Source organism: Tyto alba, unplaced genomic scaffold (assembly GCF_018691265.1).
Source record: "Tyto alba isolate M040663 unplaced genomic scaffold, T.alba_DEE_v4.0 Super-Scaffold_23, whole genome shotgun sequence".
Classification (NCBI taxonomy): Eukaryota; Metazoa; Chordata; class Aves; order Strigiformes; family Tytonidae; genus Tyto; species Tyto alba.
The window spans coordinates 26,708,353-26,733,950 of NW_024881297.1; the positions used below are offsets into that span (position 1 = coordinate 26,708,353).

The 25,598-nt window shown below is 36.3% G+C and overlaps 1 protein-coding gene across 6 annotated transcripts in view; it reads right to left on the bottom strand.

Moving 5' to 3' along the window:
• Positions 1–25,598, bottom strand: part of GSTCD (glutathione S-transferase C-terminal domain containing) — a 69,145-nt gene continuing 43,547 nt past the window's right edge. For all 6 annotated transcript variants that reach the window (XM_042796672.1, XM_032997850.2, XM_032997851.2 and 3 more), the window contains 7 exons: positions 17,000–17,115; positions 16,740–16,784; positions 16,199–16,327; positions 11,852–11,985; positions 10,037–10,067; positions 5,949–6,018; positions 1–1,909 (listed from right to left, as the gene is read on the bottom strand). In XM_042796672.1, coding sequence (XP_042652606.1) covers positions 1,773–1,909; positions 5,949–6,018; positions 10,037–10,067; positions 11,852–11,985; positions 16,199–16,327; positions 16,740–16,784; positions 17,000–17,115 — 662 coding nt within the window. In that variant the 3' untranslated portion in view covers positions 1–1,772. The remainder of the gene's footprint in view (positions 1,910–5,948; positions 6,019–10,036; positions 10,068–11,851; positions 11,986–16,198; positions 16,328–16,739; positions 16,785–16,999; positions 17,116–25,598) is intronic.

The following is a 25,598-nucleotide window of genomic DNA, read 5'->3' on the forward strand; positions in this document are numbered from 1 at the left end:
TAACAGCACAGTTTTTTGCTTTACTGAAAGCTATTATTGTGTAATATCAGACCATGCCAAATATTCAACATTATCATAATTAAAACACTCATACTGGTATCCATTGCCTGGAGCAGAGCATCGTGAAAATCCTTACTGTAAACAGCATCAAAGCTTTCATCAAGTGTCTCACCTTGGTAAGTCCTTCTTCCAGCAAAAAAAGGTAATGAAGAGACATTTTCACACTCCATATGTAGTATCTGGAGTTCTAAATAAAGTAATTTATCATGAATAATGTTCAGATTTGACGTACTGCTATCTTAAAAACTTTCTCTTTGGACAAGTATGAGAGAAAATCCTGGAGGCAATTGGCATTGCCACATACCTTTGCTATGTGTTCTTCCAAATTCCAGTTGCTCCTGTAACTATAAAAAGCTGGAGAAAAAGTACTCCATCATTATTGACTGAAGAACTCAAACTAAAAGGTATTAATTCATACCTATCTTCTTACCTTTGTGCTTCCAAAAAAATGTCCAGCGTCCTTCAGTCTTCACGTTAAAAACCTCCAAGCATTTAGATTTTTTAGAGATACAAGTTTCACGAAGAATAAAACATTCCAGGATCCTTTTTTTCCTTCAATACCTATTGTTTGTAATTCTGTTTGCCTCATGCACTGAAGGTACGTTCACACTGACCAAACTTCAGACATATTTAAACCATGGCAGAATTTATAAACATAATAAACCCATAAACATGCAGTAAAAGTCTCATTAGGAGCTATTTTCCATTGTGCTAGTGTCAACAGATGATTTTAAATTAGGGTAGAAAACTACCTACTAATCAAAGCACAGAAGAACATTTATTTTCATTTTACAGTAACATGAGTGTGGTTGATCTTTTCAAATTGTTCCACAACCCCAACTTTCTTCAAATTTCAAACTGAATGCAAAATCAGTGAAGATGATGTGTACAGACACATGAACTGTCCTTAAAAATTTCTTCTGACTGCAACTTTCTTAAGAATGGGAAGCAATACACTTCAATGAGCAGAAGTGGCAGTGAAGTGTCTACTCACTGACATCATCTCTAGCTCGCTCTATCTGGTCAATGGATAATTAGGGGTTTGCTTTCTTTAACTAAACACACTTTCAGATGTCTGGTTACAGAATACTTGTGTAATAAAGATAATTTTAAAGTCTTTTTAAAAATATTAGTAAGTTAGAATACATTTTTGATAAGCAGAATAATGCCCAAAGTATTCTGATGAACTTTTACTAAAAATAATCTTTCTACTGTAGCATGGAATTCTTCAGCAAAGTCAAGACACCACCCATTTCACAACCTTCTTCACTAACACCATGAACCTGATCTTTTCTGTTCCTCTAGTGATCTGCATTATTGGCTGATAACTGCTCTGCTTATGAACACAAATGCAGTTTTGAACATGAATGCAATTTTGAAGCAGCGAAGGCAGCTTTACGTGAAAGGAAATCACCTTCCCTTCAATGAGACCAACTTTTTTCTAAACCTTTACAGATGGATATGATTCCATGCACAGTCATTAGATCCAGAAACTTTTCAGTAAGAGAACCCAAAGTTGCTTAATGACACAAGTACAATTTGTGATATTCCGCATGCAGTTCACTTTCTAAGACTTTCTGCGCTGCTTCCTTCCCAAACACAATGGGTTCAAGATGCACGATGTCTGGTTCCCAGCTATGCTTGCATCTGATGGATATTATTATGCACTGAAGATTTATGTTCAGCTTCAAATCAACTGCAAGTTTCACACTCTAAGTAGGGATGCCCACAAACATATTGTTCTTTGGAGAACAACTCTCTGGCTCCATAGATATAACTTGGACAGAGTAGTTACGTTCTTCTGCAGCCCATGCTCGATCCAGATCCACAAGTCCCATACACTGCTTTCCTAAAACGAGAGCAAAGGAGAGCATGGAAACTCTAAAAATGTAGAAACATAACCAGAAACGTGCACTTCAATAATCAATGTTAGGAAAACACATCAGTAAGTCATCTAAAAAATAAGTTCCAAATCTACTTGAAAAACTATCTTAATCTGTTTTACTTCAAACAGACAGTCATTAATAGTTCTGAATCACAACTGTGACTTGTAACCCTCATTGAGCAAAGATCTTGAGAAAGATTGTTAACTCTTTATATATGGAGTAACTTAACAGGTACAACTCTCTAAATATTCTTGAAACTTACATTAAAATCAGTGCATTAATGTAAAAGCTACAGGAAGGGAAAAAATGTCTAGTTTACACCTTAGCTCTCTGAATTGCCAAACTTTTATTCCCTTTATAACCATAACTGTTTTCCTCCTGTACTTTCATCTAAAATCTGAAAATTTCTGGCTACTGAATATCAATGAAAGACTAAAATGCCAAACAGTGACCTAATGTAATTGATTTTACACATGTGAATGTCACTGTTTATGAAAAAAACACTAAATTACTAATGAAAAGCGATCTTGTCTCAGATTTACCTGCGGAAAAAATGGGAAGGATAAGTTCAAGGGTTTTTTCTGCTTAGAAGTATGTATTATGATACAGCCACACCAAGATGACGGGGCCACTGCTTTTACATATTTACTCATTATAACTGATGACGTTCTGAAATACCAAATTGATTTGTCAGATCATATTTTCAGCAGTTTGAAACTCCCTTGCAAGAAAGAGTTAGCACTTTCCTGAAACGTTTTATACCACTAACAGTCATATAGTCTCAAGTCACAAACAAGGCACAGTCCTGCTTTAGTCTCAAAGCCAATGACCCTACCTCTTTTCTGGTTCCTGACAGAATTGTACAGTTAAATATATTTGGGGTCCAAGATGAAGGGAAGAGACAGGAGCGCTCATTCTCTTTACCATTGGGATATAAGTCTGGCATTCCAAACTATCCTCTGGAACTGCCTACCTCTCTCCCCCGAATACATACAGAGCTTGAGTGCCTGTTGTATTACAAGTCCTGGTACACATCTGTTAGGTGCATGTAGAAGATCTGGATAGGTGGCACAAATGTGCCCCTCAGTAGCCTTGAATTTCAGAACAGCTGGTGCACATCACACTTTGGTACAGTAGTCAGTCCAAGCTATTCTGACTTTCCACAGAAATGGAAAAAAGTATTCTCTCCTTAACTGAATTCATCGCAAAAGAAATTCAGTACTGTGACTTCACCAACATTATGATATTTGAACTCTCTTCTATTGGTGGCTTGAAATTTGAGAGGGGTAGTAATTGGGTAGGAGACAATTTAGAGGTACCATAATAAGCACAGGCCTGAAAAAAGTTTCCAGATCAGTCCTGTATGGGATATATACGTTGCAGAGAGAAATTACCAATTCATATAACCAACCAGGATAGACCACTTCTTGTGGTGCTATTCTCCTACATATGTGGTTTCATAGAAAATCACCTTCTGCGGTTGGTTGAACAAAATGGCATGTACAAGCTCCTGCCACTGACAGCAATATCATTATTATTCCAAGTGTGCACACTAAGGGGCAGGTGGGATTGCCACAATTGGGCCCTGGTTCCCCAGGTGCTCTCAGTAAGACTGCGTGAAATACATGGAGCAGTTCTGTGATCAGACGGAATAAATCAAGCGGGCTGTAGCGATGTTCACAAAACCATTCAGTACGTTTGCACTCAGGTCCCACTGTTGCATACAGTGGATAAAACACACATGTCCAGTGAAAATGGGAAACATAACTTTGTTCACTGAAGAGGGAACTGCTGTGTGTAGCAGAACTGTGTTTAACTGTGGATTTTTACTTTCATAGATACTACAGAAATTGGTGATAACTCCTTTAACAAATGTGTTGTTTTAGCCATGACAGTTACAGACAGAATGCTGTATTTCAGTGCTTTAGTGACTTACAGGTAATGAAAATAAATTATATGTCACTTCACTGAAGCTGCATAAATTCAGTGGTAATTGCTAAAATAGAGTTTACAGTACAATCAAAAATATTCAAAAAGTAGCAGAGCAAGTCACTTTGCCACCATTTACAACAGAAGAGAGATAGTCTCCAGCTGTTCAGGAATATTTTAATTGAATGAAATCTACAGTTTTCTCAATACCTGATCGTGAATTGCACAAAATTAAATAATAAAAAAAAATCTTACCATGGCTATAACACTCCTATGATTCATTCTTCAAATATTTGCAAGCAAAACTTAAAAGTACCCCAACAAGACTGCCATAAAACCAGTTTCAAAGCCAGTTTCAGAACACTGAAATGGGAATGATCTTCACTGAAACAGATTAATATTACATGGAACTTAAAGAAAAAACCAATATTCTTTAAAACAGAAAAAGCTATGATGTAGGAGAAGGGAAAGGAATAAGATTTATGTTTGGATTTTTATCAGGGCAAAGCACATAAAAGTTAAATTTGTAGAGGAAAAAAAAAAAAAAAGCAGTTTCAGAGACAGAGAACAGGAGAACAGATAAAAGTTACAATCTTTCAAAATAGTTTTTTGAGTCCCTTTCCAATTTCCAATCCACCTGGCAAGCAGCAGGAGACAATGTGGGGTGCTACACTGGTAACTGAACACTGCCTTTTTTAAACATTTTTGTCAAACACTGTGATGGTAGCAAAAGGGCCAACAAATTTACTATAAAATAGTTCTCAGAACCTGCATTATTTTCTTTATGTGCAGTGAGTATAGGAAATACTTTGAATTCTTCAGATTAAGCTTTTTAAAAACATTATGATTATTTGCTACTACTACTTTAATAAACTTTCTAAGTGTTTCTTTCAAGCCAAGAATGTACAGTCATATCCTGAGAGTTCCCAGCCCCTTCTGTCTTTTCTGACCTGGAAGCTAGTTTATAGCTTCCATCAGAACATTAATACCAGACAGTAGCATATTATACCCTTTTGTAAGTCTAAGACTACTAGAATATGGCACATAATGAAGAAATGGCTTTGCTTATTCCAAATGTTTGAAACGTCATGTATTTTGCTGTCCTTCTGAGTAATGAAATTCCCACTATCTTAATGACAGCTCCTTGCATTTCTTTTCCTCAGAAATTATTGACACCTGACCAAGAAACTAAAATCTCAGGGATCAACTTACTTCGGCTGTTAATTGCATGGAAATGACCCAGCAGAAGGCAGCTGCTCTTCTTCAGAATGGCAATAAAGTACAAATGAGAAACAGAACTGATTACCAAAAGGTAAAAATTGAGTCCTGCACTGCTGTAGGTACAAGTTCCCCCACAACAGGAAGGCTGGTACCCCAGGTAAGAAGTAAGCCAAACTGTGTTCTTGGAAAAGTCTTCAGATTATAAATATTATTCACTATTAAAAAAAAAAAAAAAAAATCCCAGAAAACCTTCTGTTTTTTGTTTTTTGTTTGTTTTTTTTTGTTTGTTTGTTTGTTTTGTTTTTTTTTCTGAAATTATTATGATGGTTGTAATAATGAGGTGGGCTAAATAGGTTTGTATGCTCTTAAGCTTGCCTGTACCAAAGCTAGCCCAACCTCTGCAATTTAGCTTTAGTGTTTCCAGCTGGCATTAGATGTATGTCCTCCTAAGAGTTATCACCAGCAATTACAAGCAGGACAAAGAGTGCATGCTGAAAATCACCACTGCAAGTAGACTGTGCTTTTAATGCAAGATAAGATGGCAATAGCAGGACTCTAGTGAACTTTAAAAAGACCTAATTCTTTTCAGAGAATGGTAGAAGGAAAAGAAAAAAGGTGAAGCAACAAAAATCAGTAAAATGCAAACCCGCTATCTCATATGGAAAATACTGAAAGGGTTTCTATACCATAGTTTGGAACAGCAAGAGCAGAAATGCGAAGAAACTCAAATTTTTCAAATATTATGTGAAGACAGCAACTTAATGCCTTGTTCATAAATGTACTACTACTACCTTCATGTCAAAATAAATTCATTACTGAGATGGTTTACACAATAGCTGCAGAAATTCATACCGATTAGCCTGCGTTCAGATGGAAGCTGAATAGCTGTCTGATCTGCAAATCTGCAAAGGATCATGTGCTCCTAGGAAAAAAAAAAAAAAAAAAAAGAAAGAAATTTGGTCCAGTAGCATTGCTCTCTTCCAAATAGAGAAATGAAAAAATCTAAGTAAATGTTTAAAAGTATCAAAACCACTATAATGTCAAAGACTATATTTCTAGAAAAATTATCTGTGTGCAAATCCTAATTTTGATACTGCTTTGGCTTGTAAATATGCATGTAAATCAAGTGTTTGTAACCATGACTTCATTTCTACTCGTGAGTATATGTTTCTTGCTAAATTTTCTCTAATTCTCTGCAGCAGTTGAATTGGATGCAATGTATACAAGACAGCATTTTTCAAAGACATACTGCAGATTAATTTTGCCTTCAATTACTGATGAGTAACACAGCCTTCTTTTAGCACAGTCATCGTGGGGTAGCATCTCTGCATCCATAACCAGCCAAGACAAACTTCTTAAATAGGTGATCTGAACTACTGCACAGTTCTCCCAGGCAGTGATTTTGAATCCCAAAAGAATCCCTTTGTGGGTCAAACATTCTCTGCTCTGCCAAAACCATTCAGGACCAACCCAAAAGATCCCAAAGGCAAACAATACCTGGCTGTGAATAGGGGAGTTTCCTACACCAAAATAAGCACAGTTCACTTTTCAAACTATCCCTGTTCCACTTAAAGTTTCTGCAGAGGCTTCTACAACAGCTGCTGTTGATTTTTTCCTGTCTTGTCACCCAGGGGTACGGTGAGGTGGAGGGTTAGCCCCAACACCTTATTCCCTGCTTAGATCGCTACACAAGCAGGCAGAACCCCCTCCTCACTCATCTTCAGAAAACACCACCTATGCTAGCATAATGGTTTCTCAAATAACAGCCAAGCCAAGGAGCTCAAGTTAGCCAAATGGTGAGAGAAAAAGCCTTGAAGGTGTAGCAATGAAATTAATGTTCTGATGACAGCTGTGCTCTTTGGGACAGCTGCAATATGAAGTACAGAACAGAGTAAATCAGAACCATTTTAGAACTGTACAACATGCCAAAGTCTCCTATAATGTCACGGGTCTGAAAAAAGGACGTGTCTTGCATCAAACGAGAAACTTTTTTTTTTCTTGCCCAATATAAAACAATGATTTTTAAAGGCTTAGTTCCTGTAACAGATGGAGTAAACAACTTCACCTAAGGATACTTCAGCTTCCTTCAGTAACCTGAAGTAGAGGATACTTACACCATCTTTTTATTAGGGGGACAGAAACATCCAAAAGGCTTCATTTCACAAGAACCCTGAATGAAATCCCATCTTCATATTAAATCAAGATGGTAATTTCCTCCGCACTACACTCCATCCAATTAATAAATTTAATAGACACCTGACCACAAAAACATTTGCCCACATATTATAAAATAAAATGTTATCACTACTTGATACTCAAATATCACTCATTTAAATAAATTTACAATATCTTGAGGAGGGAATATTTGTTCCCTGGTATAGCTGACTCATATGAAGGTTTTCAGCTCACAGCTCCATAAGAAATATGCAAGCAAAATGAGAACATGTTATAACATGTTTGAAACATGTTACACCCAGTCAGTTCAGTTCAAATATGGTTATTTTTGTAGCACAAGAGAGTTAAAAACATTAAACCCAATGTGACTACTGGAGAATGAAGGAAAAGGCGCAGGCAATGTGGCTGCTGTTAGGAGAGAAGAAGCAGTGATAGGCAGCCTGGGGAGAAAAAGAGATTCAGAAAACAGGGAGAAGATCCACGTTAGTACAGAACCCCTCAGCAGGCTTCAGGCCCCCAACACAACCCAGCTCCTTGCAACACCAGGTTCTCAGCTCATCCGACTAGACCAGAGCTAAGGTAAGCCTCGCCACTGGACCTGAAAATCTGGACGGACCCTAATGCCTTAGCTTCCTACAGAGATGATCCAAAAAGTTAAACTAGAGCCTAAGTTATAACTGTATCTTTTCTCCATGACACAGTCATTAATTATCACATTCCCTGCTGGCAGAAATAAGAAGAAAAACATTTCTAAAATAATGAAGATAATTATAAACTGCCCAAACTTTGTGTGTGCATAAGCAGTTAACTTGCTTACCAGAACACCCACGCCTTCAATTCCTATTAATTTCTCAAAGCTGTATGTGCAAAGTTATTCAGTTTTACTTTCCAATTCTCCTATAGGGAGTCTGTCTTGACAAACTGAGTCTCAAAATGTATCATAGAAATCTACAGCTATCATAACCTTATTCTTTGCAGTTATAAACTAATGAATTACAACATAATGTTCTCATCAAAAAAGTTTTGGAACTGCCAAACTTCTGGATGTCTTTTTAGATCTCACTAAAATGAAAGATAAGAGAAATGAATTTAAAATGGGAACTGGAAGGGGGTGACTGACAACGTCTGGCTAACACATGGCAGTTTTGGCTACTAGCCAATAACCTGTAACAATTTATTAATATGAAATATAAAAATGCATTTAGCTGGATGGATAACAAAAGTTATTTATAACTAGGATTATTTGAGGCACCAACCAGTCCAGTTTGTATAGACTCTTACATTATTAAGAGCAGCAATATTTTTTAGCACTGTCCTTGGCCCCTGTGCCCTTCTGCAACACAAATAATAAAATGCTGGAACTTCTATAGTGTTAACAGACCCTGTGATTTAAACCTCCATAGATTAACAGATTAAGAAAAAAATTCACTGAGTTTTAATGAGATTATACACACTATCCTAATCTAGGCATCCTTGTCTTTGTAATTGTCACCATCTCCCTCTGTACTGTCAACAGGTCTACTTTTAATAATACGTTGGTAAATAAACTTTTTCTGAACTGAAACCCAAGTTCTTCATGATTATCTGTTAGAAACTTATAAAAGTATTGAAAAGAATGTTAATCAAGGGAAGAAATAATGGCAGGTCTAAATCCACTGCACCGCTTTTATCATTTCAGTTTATGGACATTTATTTCCATGTAAATTAGCAGAGTGTACATAAACCAGACTGTCATGAAGATAAGATTAGCGTGTTACCAGATAATTGAACTTCCCTATATAAATAAGATGGCTGGAAATTTTCTGATTTTTTTAAATGCCCTCTTACTTGAGGATTAAAAAGGATAATGTCCGTTTTCCTGCTACATATAGCATCTTTGCTATACTCACTGTTCCAAAAAACATTTGAATATTAGAAATACTGCCTCTCTCATACTTCTGTTACAAAGGATTATTCTGCATCTCCAAAATACATTTCTGTATTGTAAACACCAAGACCCTTGTCTAGGGCTGGACTTGTAAACTTAGTCAAGTTTCTATATAGCCTTGCTTCTCTGAAATGGAATCCTTTTCTTTCCATGCCACATTAAGTGCATCTAACCTTCAAATTTCTGGTTGCTCATCACCAGCTAGTTCAAATGCACTAGACAAAGCTTAACAGATCAGTACCAGCTGTCTGCTGTCCACCTCTCTGCTGCTGTCCTTTACCACTCCCCCGTCATCTGTTATCTCCGTTCTGGCAGATCTGCATGCCTCATTGATTCTTTCTCCCACTTTTCTCTCCAACTATCTCCACACAGACCCTGGCTCCCCAAGGTCAAAACACATTTGAATATTTTTGAAATAATTTTGAATAACATTTTAAAAATAATATTGTATAAAATTCTTGCTGATGAGTATAAGCACTTCCTACTCACTGTCCAATCTTTCAGACATAAATTAGACTGAGAAATCTAATGTTCTATCGGAAACTAATATCTATAAAAGCAATAATTTTACCTGAAAAATGACCAGACATTTCCAGTGTATAAAGAGCTGTATTTAAGACCTAAATAAATTGGTAATCTGTAATTGTTAATCCATGCATGTTGAAGTATCTTACAAATGGTTCACTTACACTTTATGACAAAAAAAGTTACCTTGTGGAGTAACTATTTAATTTTATTGAAGAAAAAACTGCCTTAAAAAACTGGAAGTTGGAGAGAAAGAACTGCAGGAAACTGCACATAACCCTCTCCCCCTGGGCCCCTGAATTCTTTTACATACCTTGTAGGACAAAATTTCTTTGAACTGATGACTGAAAAAAAAGATAGACCAATTCAATTAACATCTAAAAAAGCAGAAGTGGAAAATAGAAACAATCATTACACACTTGAATACATTTTAAACAAAATAACAGTATCTGTATCCTACAGAAAGGCATTAAAATAAACCAGAAACCATTACAGTTCCAGTTCACTAGAAAAGGAAAAGTGTATTTGGTGTTGTCTTTTTTTTTTTCCCCTTGTATTATTCATGAAAATTCTCTCTTGAACTCAATATAAATGCTCTCAGATTTACTGGTGTTTCCACATTGTCACATATACACTTTATATTACATGTGCACAACCTCTAGACATGTATATTTTGTTTGTATCACAAAATTAAGGTGCCTCTACAATGGAATTGAATATAGAACACAGGCAATATGGAGATATGGGTAGGCTATCATGTTTTATAATCATATCAAATAAGGCAAAAAGAAAAAGCAAACTCTAAAATGTAGCTTGAGCTATCAGCTGATAATTTTCTACATAGGCTTACAATGTTAGATTCAGAAGTTTAGCAAACACTAAACCCGTAATTTACACTTTTGCAGCACCTATAGCAACAAAGTTTTCTAAAATAGTGAGCGTTTCCAGTCTTCATGATCTAAAAATGTAACTGGTCGAAAATTAAACAGTATACAGTCAATTTTTAAAACATGTCAACAGAGAATAGCTATATACCTGCTAACTTTAGAAGGCTTAAAATTTTGTCGCTTCTTCCTTAAGAATACTTACTGGGTGTACTGTGTCACAAGACAAAACAAAGATGGAAGAATCAAATTGTCTACGAAAACGCTGTTAAATGCAAAGTTTATCAAAGTGACAAATTCTAAATATTTACTCTCCATGCACTTCTGTGGCAGCCTACTTCGATATTATAGAAAAATATGAAAAATATTTTACATGGATGCCTAAGATTTTTTTAGATTTGTTGATTCCTTTTAAGACAGCATGTTTCAGTTTCTTATTTTAGCAAATATATACCTAAGACAATGTTGTAACTCCTAGTAGAATTAAAACTGATTAATCTCGGACATCCAAAATGCAAAGCTCAGCTTTATGATAAAAAAAAAACGCAAATAACCCAATCCACAGCCCTCTTCCCTCCATCTAGTTCTGCCTCAGAAAGCTGTCAGCCTCTTCTCTTCTGCCACGTTACACTTACTTTTTACTTTTCATGTATATCAAAGGCATTAAAATTCTTAAGCCTAAAATATGAGTATCTCCAACATGGCAGATTTGAAGAAGACAAAATATCTACAGTCCACTGAAAAAGTATTAAAAATATGAACTGAAATACAAGAGAGCTTGTCTACTTGGGAATAAATCAGAAGAGTTTCACAAGCAGAAAACTGTGGTATAAAGCAGACCCACTTCTTTAAGCTGATTGCTTACATCTTTCTCCAATGTTAAAATGTCAATTCCCTTTCCTACAGTAATTTTCATGAGTTTTCTATTAACTTTGTGATTTCAAGGTAAAAGGTCTGCATATTACACAGATTCTCACACACTGTTTCTACTATGATGATGGTATAAAGTCTTCTGAACTATGAGCAAATAAATCCAGAAAAAAATAACACAGGAATTACCAGTCTGTCTCCCTTTCAGCATAGGTTTGCAAAGAGAAACAGGAGAAAACAGTTGCATTATAAATGAACCAATGTAGCCTAGACACTTACAATGATCTTCAGTTGATTAGTTTTATACTCTTTTAGTATTTTCTTCCTTCATTTAAACTGATATATTAAAGCTTATCTTGTTATCTTTAGTTTACCTTCGTGGATATTTAAACTTCACTGTGTTTTGAATGAAGCCGTAACAACAAGGGGAGATGACAAAGGCTGCCCGTGACTTGATGCAGTGTTCGATCACCATGTCTGTTGCCACACCACACGCATGCAGAGCCACCTAGAACGTTAAAAACAAAAAACAAAGAAACAAGCAAATTCTTTACAACAGTATTCTAAATACAATCCTGTTGCAGTATTTTTTTTGGTTGACTGGGTTACTTAAGCATATGAGGAAGTTTTTGCAATGAAAGCTGTTATGCCAAAGGCCTGGTCCTGAATTCCAGTTTTTCATTCCTCTCCTTCATATCTATGCTGAGGAAAATTTATGGCCTGTTCCATTAACAAGAGAACCATCACCATTGAACAAGTGTCACTCACCAAAAGCACTCAAAAGGTGCACCATACTGCATTGTAATATCAAATAAATTAAAAATGAAACTCCAGAAAAATATTAAAAAAACCCTACTGTGGTGATTAGTTGTCAAGCAAAAAGGACTTAGAAATACAAAGAGCTATTTCAAAACTGTATTTCAACTTAGCAGTAAGTGAAGTAACAGACATACCTGAAGGTGACATTTAAAGGACAACATTTATGCATAAATTTTGAGCATTTGACTGTAAGGTATTGAGTAAAAACATTAGAAAACAAACACGTGGGGCGGAGTAGCATCAAATACAACTTGCCCTCTTTTTCTTTTTTTTCTCCTTATTCTTGTCTTAGTGATTGGCTCTCAAACGAGAATGCTATTCAATTATAACAGCTACGTGTAAGCATTGATATGCGTTTGGGCAATGCACAGGGTGCATGCAAATTCTTCATGCTCTCCTACAGAAAGGCAAGTTATTGCTGTACTCAATATATTGCAAGGAAAGGCAAGCAGCTCTCTCCTATGATGCCTGTGATGCCAAATGGGCCCAGTGAAATGGAAGCGTTACCTTCTCTGCCTTCTTCCACGTACTCAGTAGCTCAAAGAGTAGGCCTGGTGCTCATTGCCCTACATTTTCACTAAACAAAGTAGATTTTTGAGGCACGTTTTTAATTTTACACAGTGGTGTGGACTTGCAAAACTGCATTGTTTGCTTTTTGTTCACTGTAAACTTAGGAAAAAGGTTTGAAACTGCAAAGCTCAGATTTCAGAGTTCAAAGTTGTTTTTCAAGGTACGGCAAGTGGAAGATAAAAACTTTGCTCTCAGGTATAGATTAAAACAAAGACTTCTTTGTTTGCAGACTCCTTTATGGAAGCTCAGCTGAGCAGACCATTAATCATCAACTGAACTATAACTGCATACAGATGGTAACAAATATTCTTGTCTCAAGCACAGTGTTAAAAAAACAATAAGAAAATAATTTCACAATGGAAGTTTTCTGCTCATATGAATTTAACAACAAAAATAGAACTAGCTTAACATCAGAAATAGATTCTTAATATCACAGCTGTCAGATTATCATGGGACATAATTACAGTTACTTCATCATCCATCCAAGCAGAAAACAAAGACCTCTGCTTTGCTTGCACATTTGGAAAAGAGACCTTAAAACAGTGGCAGATTAAACCAATAGCTTTGCTGAGTCTGTCTGAACTTTTACACCAACTGATTTCTTCTTTGGGTTTCTCCGAATCAATTTAGATAAGCAAATGATCACAAACAAAATTCAAGACAAAGCTTTCTCAGGATATCCTACATATTAAACTCACTATCTGAAATAAAATAAAAAGTGAGGGCTAATGCAGATAATGTGTTTGGTTCACAAAACATATATCTGTAGACACAGAAAAACAAAGTGGCCCCTGAAGATAGCAACAGAGCTAATGCGGTGCGAGATCATTGCCCTGTATTACTTCTCTCGTGCCACAACTCCCCAGGACAGCCTAGCGCACACAGAATGTTTCATGAAACCTCAGGTTCACTTTATTGATCTGAAAAAGAAAAGAACTCAAACACACTCAAAAATATACCACCCTCCCACCCCACCCCCCAAACCTTAAACTTTTCAACTTGTTCTCACAAATTAACTGCGATATTGTGAGTACTATAGAAGTATTAAAAATAACTAAGATCTCAAAGACTCCTCCGGATGCTGGCATGTAAATGAATATTGCATGCAAGTATTTGGAAGCTTTCACTTTTAGACTAGTAGGTACAATGTAATAGTATGTGCAATGTACAGTTTAATAGTACAACCTACCAGTATGTTTGGCACACAAACAGGTTGTTTCACAACCTTGCTTTTCATTACCCCAACAATTCAAAGGGGCAGAAATTTTATGTCGAGCAAAATGGAAATGGTCGACATGTTTTTTTTAACCTGCTTTTGAACTCCTGGCAGATAACAGATGAGAAAATAGCTAAGTAATGCAGATTTGATGTCAAGGTAACTAAAGCACATAGAGAGGATGACTTCTGCCACTTTCATTTTTCTATACCTCTTAAAATTTCAAGTGCTATAACCAGTGAATTTCTTGACATCATGTCCACCCTCACATTTACACTGTATTGTTTTACTGGAAATGGTGAAGTCATGCAGAGTGAATAACTTCACAAGCCTTGGAAGATGGGTTTAGAACTAACGAATTGCCAACCTTTGTATGTATCTATGTCTTACGGTATTATATTGCCACTTTTGTATCAGAGCAGTGTCTAATACATAATGGTATGTATTAGATATAATACATATGACATAATGATACAAAGGCAGCTAAACTTTGCATTATTTACCTTCAAACACACCACACACTAGTGCTACTGGTCAGTAAACCAGCCAGCTCTTGTCTTAAATGTGGCTGCGTAGAAAAGTCAGTCCTGAGTTAATATGCTAATCCTGAAGAGTGAATCATGGTATGATACAAACTAATTCTAAAGCTGAGATTGGTACAGGTTTCCCAAAAAGGGAAAGCTCCAGGTTCATCTGTTGAATAGACTACAGAATCAAGTCAAAGAAGCTGAATTCACAGGCCTGGAAATGAAGAAATTCCAAGTTAATTTTTTCTGACATATACTTCAGTATTTTCCTTATCACAAAACTCAAAAGAGAGAATATAACACTATTTTATTAAATAAAAACTCCAGAGAGATACTTAACTTAGTATTGACTTTAAAAATAGACCCAAAAAAAGACAGGAACTCCAATGATCACAAAATTGGGAGACCCATTTCACTGAAAAACTATTAAATTATTCATGAATTCCTGATTTTTTGAAATAGATCTCTAGTTCATCCAGTGAGATTTATATGACAATATAGCACACAAAATAAAGCTAGAAAATTGTAAATTTACACTTGGAAAGACTGGGCTAAAATAATTTATTCTCTCTTCTTCCTTGTACACTGTATTTCTTTTCCTTTATTATATAAACCAACCAGATTGTTAAACAGCACTGTTCATGTACCATAAACCTTCAGCATTAAACATCCTCAGCTACAGCCAAAACAGGCCCTTGGATGGATGATTTAAAGAACAGTCAGACTCGCACTGAAAGCTTGGGTCTTGCTGCAAAAGTTCTGATTCTATTAACAGAATATAAAACTGGAAGGCAGGAATCTTTACAGAGTTACAAAAGAGTTACATTCGTCCCATTTACTTGCAGGGTCTAACACACAGATGCTTTGAATCAGTATTCAAATCACCGACTTTGCTCCTGCAGAACTCAGATTCCTGCTTTGGTCTGCTCGTTTACAGTTAACTGGGAGTCAGAATATCACCTGTTGCCTGCAACACAAACGCTCAGCGTGAGTCCCACAAAACTGAGATTTCATTCTGCGTTTGTAAGTACAGCTCGAGTATACTTCACACACTGAATACATATGTGTATCATCAGTATAACGCTCTGTCATGACAGTTCCTTATCAGTTTTGCATTGTGTAGTCTTGAGTTGATTTCTTTATTTTAAAATGCTTTTACTGTCACCTAACTACACTTCTGATATCACTTAACTACACTCAGGCTTAATTTGAGCAACAGTAGTCTTCTGTTCCCATCTTCAAAACTTTCGCCAGAGTTTATCCCATTAATGAATTACTGATTTTAAAATAAGATAAGTAAACAAAGCATCTACCCCATTTTTTCTTCAACATGGTCAGGCAGCACTCATTTTTGTATTTGGAGCAGACACTTCTTCACTCATGTAATACAAAAGCAATGACAATTTACAACAAATAATAAATAAAAAACTAACTTCATACAGATTAATGTAACAAAGGTGCTTCTCATAGCCTCAAAAATACCTGTCTGTAAGGACATACAGAATTTTCTTCTCTCAGATACTGCAGTTGTTTTAAGAATAATCAACTAGACTCTGAAATCTTGAAGTGGAAAAATTATAATCACTTACCCCAATGTTAAAAGTCCCATGAAAATAGTCCAAATTTGCTTGAATGAACCAAATGTTGTTTAAACCTAGTTCATCACTTCTGTCTTTAGCACGGATCAGAGACAACTCCTTATTTTCTATGAGCACCACCTAGGTTTCATACGTAGAAGAAAGTAAGGCAAAATAATACTGAGAAATCAAAGTATAACATCACTAACAAGCACAAAACTTTGTAGTTTAGTTAAGAACACCTGTAAATCACTTGTGGAAGAGCATGAGATCTCCAAAATGATTAGCAGGAAGCCCAACAACAACGGAAGCCATTTAATACTTGCCAATACCAATCAGCTTGTACATATTTTGTGTTTTCCTATAACTTCTGTTTTCGCAGGAAAGCACTGCACACATTCGGGATTATGCTAAAAATTTGCATGTTTCAAATTTAAGTCCTTTGCTGAGACAACTGTGTCTTCATATTTATTCTCCCTACATGCATATCTTTTTAAGATGATTATCAGAGACTAAAAGTTCATAACATCTGTACTTTTTATTTAGAATTTACCTGACATGATGGCATCATGTGAGCAAGAACAATTCCAACATGGCCCTACGAAAACAAAAACAAACAACAAAACCTGTGTCACATTTCAGTGTTCCCTGTTGTTGACTCATTACATAATAAGCATTACCTAACCAGTGACAGAACGTTTGAAAGTAGCTACAATTTCAGCACTTTCGCTTTGCCTTGTGGCAGCAACCACCTAGAACTGCAAAGATGACAGCTGAAAGAAACTGCATGATATAAACAAAAATATACATTACCCCTCCACTGCAAAAATCCACAATCACATCTCCCGGCTTAGCAAGCTTTGTCACTGCTGCTACCAAATTATTCAATTGCTGCTGCTTCCTCAGAGCCCGGTCTCTCGACATCTTTCCTGGGGATGACAAAGACAATGCCTAAGTAGTGATGAGCAGTTCTCAACACTGATAATTTTACATGGGTAACAACAAAGCACTGCAAATGAAATTTATGGCTGCGATTAAAAACTGTCTGGAACGCTTGGGCATCCAGAATCACTTCGAGCTAAATTCACAAATATTTGTTTGAGTTTTCTCTGTACCTTTAGCATATATAAAAACTTACTTTCCAGTTGCTGCTGTTAATGTATTCTTAGGAGCAGACTCGTATAAACTATTTAATATAAAGTAATCAAATTGGTGTAAACTCTAGCCTGATTATACACTAAACCTGTGAATCATGCCCAGAAGCAGAGCTCAAACCCATTCAGAGTAAGGTTCCCAAAATAAATCCCTATTTACTATAACTATATAATATCCTTAAGCATCCTGTTTTTAAAAGTTGTACTCTTTCTCCTGTCAACTTCCCCTTTCCATAATAAGCAGCCCTATTTATTTAAATGACTGTGTGTGCAAGGAGAGGTACTTCTCAAAGTGACTACTCCTGTGTAGCAAAGTCTGGCTTTCCATCACATCTGCAACACAACCAGAAATGGAAAAACTACTAATTTATTTCAAATGTGCTTGGTAAAGTCCAACATACAGCTGCTTCAGATATAATGAATTTGTTTAGTCAGCACTTACATACTTGTAAAGATGCATTTTGTCTCAGTGGGGCTAACAGAGTGCTGACAGACCTGTTTAATATTCCTTTTGTTTGTTGAGAAAACAGAGTTTGACATATATATTGACAGTAAAAATATGCATGAGCTCATCTTTACAATAAGAAAAAATGTGCTGAAACAACTTTTTGAATGAGTTTTCATGAAGGAGGTTTAAGTGTACACCAAACAATCATCATGTTATCTGAAATATGAGCACACTTCCTACTTGGAGCACCACATTATATTTGAGTATGGGCACTCTCCAGTTTTGCATTAAATGAATTAACTTTGTCTATTAAAAATACATTTTTCCCAGTACTGAGGAGTAGTTCAGAATAAAACCCACAAATCAGTGAAGTTTCCTGGTTACTACAAAAGAGTTCAATTCCCATCATCATCATAAATTGTATTTATTACACATTTTATTGTTTAAATCTCTATCCTGAAAATATATTCCTTGGTATTATATTTTCCTCTAAATAACATTTAACAAATAATCCATCAAATTCCACAAACTCATCGCATAAAATTATCACTACATTGCTGAGGGTAGAACAAAAAAAAAAAAAAAAAAAAAAAAATCACTTTTCAAGATATTGCATTCTATACTGTCAGTGCAAAGAAAAGAAGAACCTGCACCAGAAGGCAGAGAAGGTAGGGCAGAATTCATTTTGCACAGTTATTGCTGAGACAGTCATTTAAAAAAAAAAAAACAGAGTAATGACTTTTAAAAAAAAATATTCCTAAGTGACTGCACTGCATGGTGACATAGTAAAACCTGTGCTGCTGCTTAATAGAACTTATGAGACTGAACACAACCTCCTCACTTTTTATCAACTTTTAAAGTATAAAATAGTTCATTTTATAAAAATAAAACCACTGTTACATTTCAAGCACTTTTTACACTTTGTGAAAGTTACCATTAAGAAGAATCCCAGAAAATTAAGCTTTTTAATAACAAAAGTGTATACAGGGACTGTGGGTATGAAACATTTACCACATTATGTAAAACAATAAATACATTTTAAGGAATCACCCCTTTCACATAAGTAAATCCTTGGAAAAACCTTTTATGAAAGACTATATTGGAAACCCTAATTCCTTGTGTGCCAGATATCTACGTGAGTTGCTCCACAGCTTGCCTCTAAATTTCATTGCTTCTATTTGATAAACTAACCTTCCAATGTTCTCAAAACTTACAGTTCTAACTGTAACCAACGGAAGATGCAGGCATTCCAGCATGTGCAAAATCAAGTGCTGTCACGGTGCTTGATCTAGAAATTCAGCTTGTGAGGTCAAACCTACAATTTGTTAGGTGGACGGGTACTGTGGTATCATACCTTGAAAATCCTGTACCTAAAAACCACACAAGTACATTCTGTGTGTACATGCATATGCATGCGTATGCACATACCCGCACACACAATCACAATGATTGACTGAGATTTTAAAAGTAGCTGTTGTCCTGCACATAGCTTTAATCTAACTGAGACAACCTGAGCAATAAATGAAAAGAATCAATAAAACTAATTTATATTTGTCTGCTATATCCCCCACACTGGAAACAGAACTGTGGCAAGAGGGGCCCAATTAACAAGGACTTTTATCTTGATAATACAGACTACTACTTGAGTTTGTTTTCATCAATCAACAGATCTTATTGTTTCTGTTTCAATTATTTTAGCACTACTTGATAAAATACATAAGATAGTTGTTGCTCTAAAGGAAAAAAGAAATTACCAGATGCCTTCCCCTTTTATAAGGGCAGCAAGAAACTAAGTGACACTTGAATTCTTTCATCCGACAAGCAAATGGGCAGCCAAGCTAGTCCAGACTTCCTAAAAGATACAGCTTCCTTAGCAGCCCACTAGAAGCTGCCCATGCACAATATCTGCATCTGTCTGCGATTACACAGCTGTGAGAGGTGTGGCTGCAGTTCAGCTCAGTAAATCTGAGCTTGCTTTAAACAACCTAGTTTGGACACCAACAGCAACACTACTATGACAGCTCTGCATTCCAAAAACCTGTTCAGCTCCTATGTTGCTGAAACCCAAACTATCAGCTTAAAATGAGCTCAGTTTATCTCTATAAACTGCAGGCACACTTCTAACTGTGGTATAAGCCTACTCTTGTGATACTGCTAGTCCAGAACTAGTGGAGAGCAGCAACAGATGGAGGCACAAATAGCAAGAAGGATGCTGGGACATAACTCCTCATCAGTAATGGATAAAATTTCAGGTTCAGTTAAAAACACAAAAATGAGCTTTCCAAAAGCACAATAAAAGCATAAACAGACTTTTTGTTAGACAGAATTCAGCATGGACTTGCCCTTTTAACCTCAAGACAGCCAAAGCACACAAAATCCCTTAGTTAGAAATGCACTGTCAATATAAAAGTTCAGCTCAAAATTTGCCTCAGAAGCTTATGTGGCTTCATTTACACTATAAATCCTTTTTAAAAAGCATTGGGTCTCACAAGCATTATCTTTAAAAAAAGCAAACAAAACAAAACCACACAAATTTGACCTTCACAAATTTTCTTTCTTTCTATTTGGTGAAAACAAGTAATAGAAATACTTAAAGCTCATTCACGGTATGAAGTTGCAAGCCCCCCTTGCTGGAAAGCCTTCAGAATTCAAGGCTTCTTGAGGTCAAGTAACTGCAACAATTAATTTAATTGGATTTCTTGGAAATGCTTTTTTTTTCCCTGGTAACTTTTGTATCACTCTTTTATACCCACTTTCAGCTTCAATCTTTACAATTACAAGAGGGACCCAGACAGACAACTTTGTTTCCAATTGCTGCCTCTCAGCAGGGATTAGCACAAATGTATTGAGCAATTTTCCTGCACAATACTGAAAGACAGACCACACCTGTCACGCCACAAACAGCACAAAACCCCATGCATGTAAATGCTCTTATTTCCTTAACAAACTTCTCTGTTCTTATTCTGCAATGCTAAGGTTTTCCTGAGAGGTCTGGGATTTATTAATATCAACTACAACTCCTGAAAAGCACCATCAAATTTTCATACTGTGGAAAGTTAGCAAATAGATCCCAGAGTCACTAAAAATCAAAAAGTAAAACAACAGGATTCATCAGCAACAACATATCCACTGCTTAGTACTCAATTAGTCAACCTCATGAGTATTAAATTAATAAGTGATACTTAAAAAAATATTAGCATACAGCCTTCAAAACCTCTCAGAAATTAACTCTTCATTGTCATCAACAAAGTTTCATCCTCCCTTACTGTGCAGACAGTAAGTAGCAATTATATTCCCTTGAAAGTCTGAGAAAACCAGGCTTGAATAAATAGGCATTTTGTCTGCTCTACCTCTGTATTTTGAGCTTGGTACCTAGAATTACAGAAACAGAGATCCATGACACAGCCTGCAGAGAATTTTAGTTGACACAGCTAACTTGTCCTTCATTACAGCAAAAAGGCAATAAATTCAGCTAAAACTTCTGCATCTAAAAATACTACAATTCACTTTGCATTTCTCAAGCCCTGTGATGGTAAACAATGTTAATTGTTGTCTTTAAGAATAAAAGTAGCTTGAAATTTAGACCTACAAGGCAAAACCCGGAAGAACACAACCTTTTCACACAATACACTGAGAGACCCCCATAAAATTATTTCTTCCCCTCATAAGAACCCAAATGATAGATTGCCATACAGTCCCAGAAAGATTAGCTTTCATTTTCAATTAATGCTCACAACAAAAATATTTTATTTGGCTTCACGAATCCAACATTACTGTTAATTCAGCCTTTGTCAAGCAGAGCTTTAAACTCTCTGTGGCACTTACAGGTCTTGTGTTTTCGCACAAAGAAATATAACTTTTCAGAAAGCAAAAAGCCGTTTATTTTTATATTACCTTTTGTTAGTGTTCATGTTCATATAAACCTTCAGTCCTCAAATAATACTTCCGTATTTCTCAAGTTAAACTTGAGAAGTCATTAAAGTCTCCTTAAATAAGCAAAACCTAAATATCACCTCTAAGACCTTAACCCTATTCAACTTTGAAGTCGTAACACAGTACAACTGAACACACATCCCCCAAAACATACATGTAACACACAATACATACATTCTCCTATTCCATATGGCAGAATTGCATGCTTCCATTGTTTTAGCACAAGTATCTTTTTATTAGGTTTTCCATAAGCCTCAGCTAATTCAAATGGTAATGTGAGTCTACTTTTCACAGAAATTCAGGTAGAGTATATTTATTGTTGTGTTGACTAAGAATATTTAATCTTAGTACAGCAAAAAGGCTCAGTAACTATAAAGCAAAAGTGACAGTTTTATGATTTCATACTAAGCTGAAGAAGTTTTTCTGAAATCAATGCTTTTTTTTTTTTTTTCCCCCTGTTGGTTCTTTATGATAATTCAGTATATTCTAATTATTTCTTAATAATCAGCTTGTGTCTCCTTCACCCTGATGATGTCATCTCCTGCTATACTATTTTTGGTACCTGTTGGCAGAAGGAGGGGTTATTTGCCTCTTTGTTTAGGGGACGAGTGATGTGGTTTTGCATTATGGGTGTTTTTTTCTTTTTATATATAACATTTTTCAGATTACTATAGCTGTACAGTGGTTCCCATGCAACTGCTAGAAAAAGGAGAACTCAAACAGACGAAGAATGCCAGCTCAGCTGACATTTATTTACAAAGAAGTACTTAAAAAGACTGCTTGCAACAAGTTTTGTAGGTTCTCTTAAGCATATGGCCATGATTGAAGGCCTCAAAGCATATATCACTTCCTCTATTTAACCAGGTATAAATTCCTATGCAAAAATCAGACTAGAAGATAAGCTTTACTACTTATATCACCAAGGGACAACCATCCTTCTCCCCAGTTCTGGATATAATATTAAAAGAATCCTAAGGTACAAATGGAGATTGCAGATGAGTTGAAAAATTGCTCACTGAACAATTCTCAATAGAAAACATAAGCCGAATTGCATCTCTGTTGAGCAATCACCTGCTTCCTAACTCTCCTACATAGATGACTCAAGACAATCTATCATTATGTTTTAGTTTTCAGATATATAGGAGCCCATTCTATTATATTTAAATTGTCATGTTTGTTTACAGAGGCTAAAACACTTGTTCAAACAAATACAAGATCAGATAGCTTGGGGTTATTATTGACTCATTTGCTCTTCCTTTACTTATGGAAATTGCTATTCTGATGTTTTTTACCACACACTGGATATGAAAATACATACACATGCATATATATGCATACATATATATACAGATATATATGTTAAAGTATTATATTTCAAGCAAAAAAATGCAGATATTCAACAACAGTTAAAATAATATAGGTATACTAGAAATATGCTAGTGTCTCATTTCTTTCCAGCTTGGACTTCCTGTATAGGCTCAACTCATTTTGCTCTTAAACAGTTTTCCCACTGATTTAATTTAAAAAGTAACTGAGTTGGGTCAAATTGGAAAAAAAAAAAAAATCTGGTTCTGATTCTATGAGTATTTCCTTACTTCTGCATCAGAATTTTAAAGCATTAATCCTATCATGAAATATCCTACTTTACTTCTTCAGAGGTGGGCCTGTGAAATTCAACAAGGCCAAGTGCAAGGTCCTGCCCATGGGTTGGGGCAATCCCAAGCACAAATCCAGGTTGGGCTATGAGTGGATTGAGAGCAGCCCTGCAGAGAAGGACTTGGGGGTACCAGTGGGTGGAAAACTGACTTTGAGCCGGCACTGTGCACTCGCAGCCCAGAAGGCCAACCGTATCCTGGGCTGCATCCAGAGAAGCGTGGCCAGCAGGTCATGGGAGAGGATTCTTCCCCTCTACTCCTGCAGTACTGTGTTCTGCTCTGGGACTCTCACCATAAGGACATGGACCTGCTCAAGTGGGTCCAGCGAAGGCCACAAAGATGATGAGGCCAGGCTGAGAGAGTTGGGGGGGTTCAGCCTGGAGAAGAGAAGGCTCTGGGGAGACCTTATAGCAGCCTCCCAGTGTTTAAAGGGAGGGGACAAGAAAGATGAGGAGCAACTCTATCAGGGATAGGACAAGGGATAAGAGTTTCAAACTGAAAGAGGGGAGATTCAGATTAGACATAAGGAATAAATTTTTTTACAGTGAGGCTGGTGAGACACTGGCACAGGGTGCCCAGAGAAGCTGTGGCTGCCCCCTCCCTGAAGGGTCCAAGGCCAGGTTGGATGGGGCTTTGGGCAACCTGGTCTAGTGGAAGGTGACCCTGCCCGTGGCAGAGGGGTTGGAGCTAGGTGATCTTTAAGGTCCCTTCCAACTCAAACCCTTCTGTGATTCTGTGATCACAGACATAAGCAAAACAAAGCAAATGAATAATAAAACCCAGGAACATTAACTGGAGGACTGTGTTTTTATTACTGTTCTCCACACCTCAGCTCCTCCCAGTTTTAAGCTCTCTCTCCATGAAAGTATGAGCTAAAGATTCACAGAAAACACTGTTTTATAGATCAGGTTGCAATGGAGAAAACCTTATTTTCCTCTCTTTACTATTAATATTTTATAAAGTAACTTGTTTTATAATTTTACTGTTTGTAGCAGACAGAAAGATAGCGTGCTACCCAGAGTGCATTTTTATGAATAGAAGTATTCAGCCACCACATTTCTCCAAACGGTTCAGAGGAAGGCAGTTTTTTGGTTTTGTTGTGTTGTTTTACCCTTAACGGATGTTCTGGAACTATGAGGTTTGGAAACACCCCACATGCCTTTACTTGCTGGTAAATGGGCATACAAATGTTTGCTTTTTAAAAGAGATAAAGGTACACATGTCAATTCCACAGCTTCATATATTTCTAAAAGCAGCAATCCCTATTAAATGAAGGAAGTTGCTATTAAATTGTCTTGGCATAGAGTCTATATTTACCTTTTCGTATCAGATCACTGTGTATTTTCATTGTTGCCTTGTGCCTTAACTTTTCCAGGTCATCATAACAATAATTAGATCTTCAGAAAAGTTGTGTTGTTTTGCATTATTTTGTTTTTTAACTAACATCTGAGGGGTTGGGACTAGCAAATAGGTTGACAAAACCCAACATTTGATGCCCAGAGCCTCATTACAGCTAAGGATACATAGCTGCTCTGCACTTTGCAGTTCAGAATGCATGTCTTCATTCTGCAAAGACCAGAATTTGCACAGTTGAATGTTCCTGGCAAGTCTGAGAGAACTAACGGTATTCATGACGTTACTAATGTGCGCACACATAAAATAACAGTCTTTATAGCATTCGTTGGGGTGGGAAAACAAAAGAACAAACAAAAAAACCCCAAACATCACAAATAAAGCCTATAAACTATAAAACTATCCTTCTGGAGAATGTATAGCATGTAATTTCAGTCAACAGATAAGGCCAAAGAAGAAAACCTCAGAGTATACATTATTTTTCCTATACAAATGCTTTTATGATCTAACGTGGTGATATTTTAGCTACATTCAAAGGAGTAGACGAAGAGAATGCTGTGATGTATGGTTTAAAATATATAGATATAGGGCAATAATAAAAAGGGCAGGAAAGACAACTGAACTCCATGAGAGCATTTTATTGTTTTTTTTTGATAGGAGTCCCTCCTGATTTTACTAAGCAATCTGCTCCTTATTAAGACAAAATAGCTTTATCACTTCAGGCATAAAAAACCCCTTCATCTCATATACACTATCTTGGTGTATTCTGAAAAGGTCAGACAGCTATGAAAACTGACCTTTGACAACCTAAGCAGGAATTTGGCCTGCTTCCTTTTTTGTATTAGCAGATTTTAAGCAACAAAAGAGTA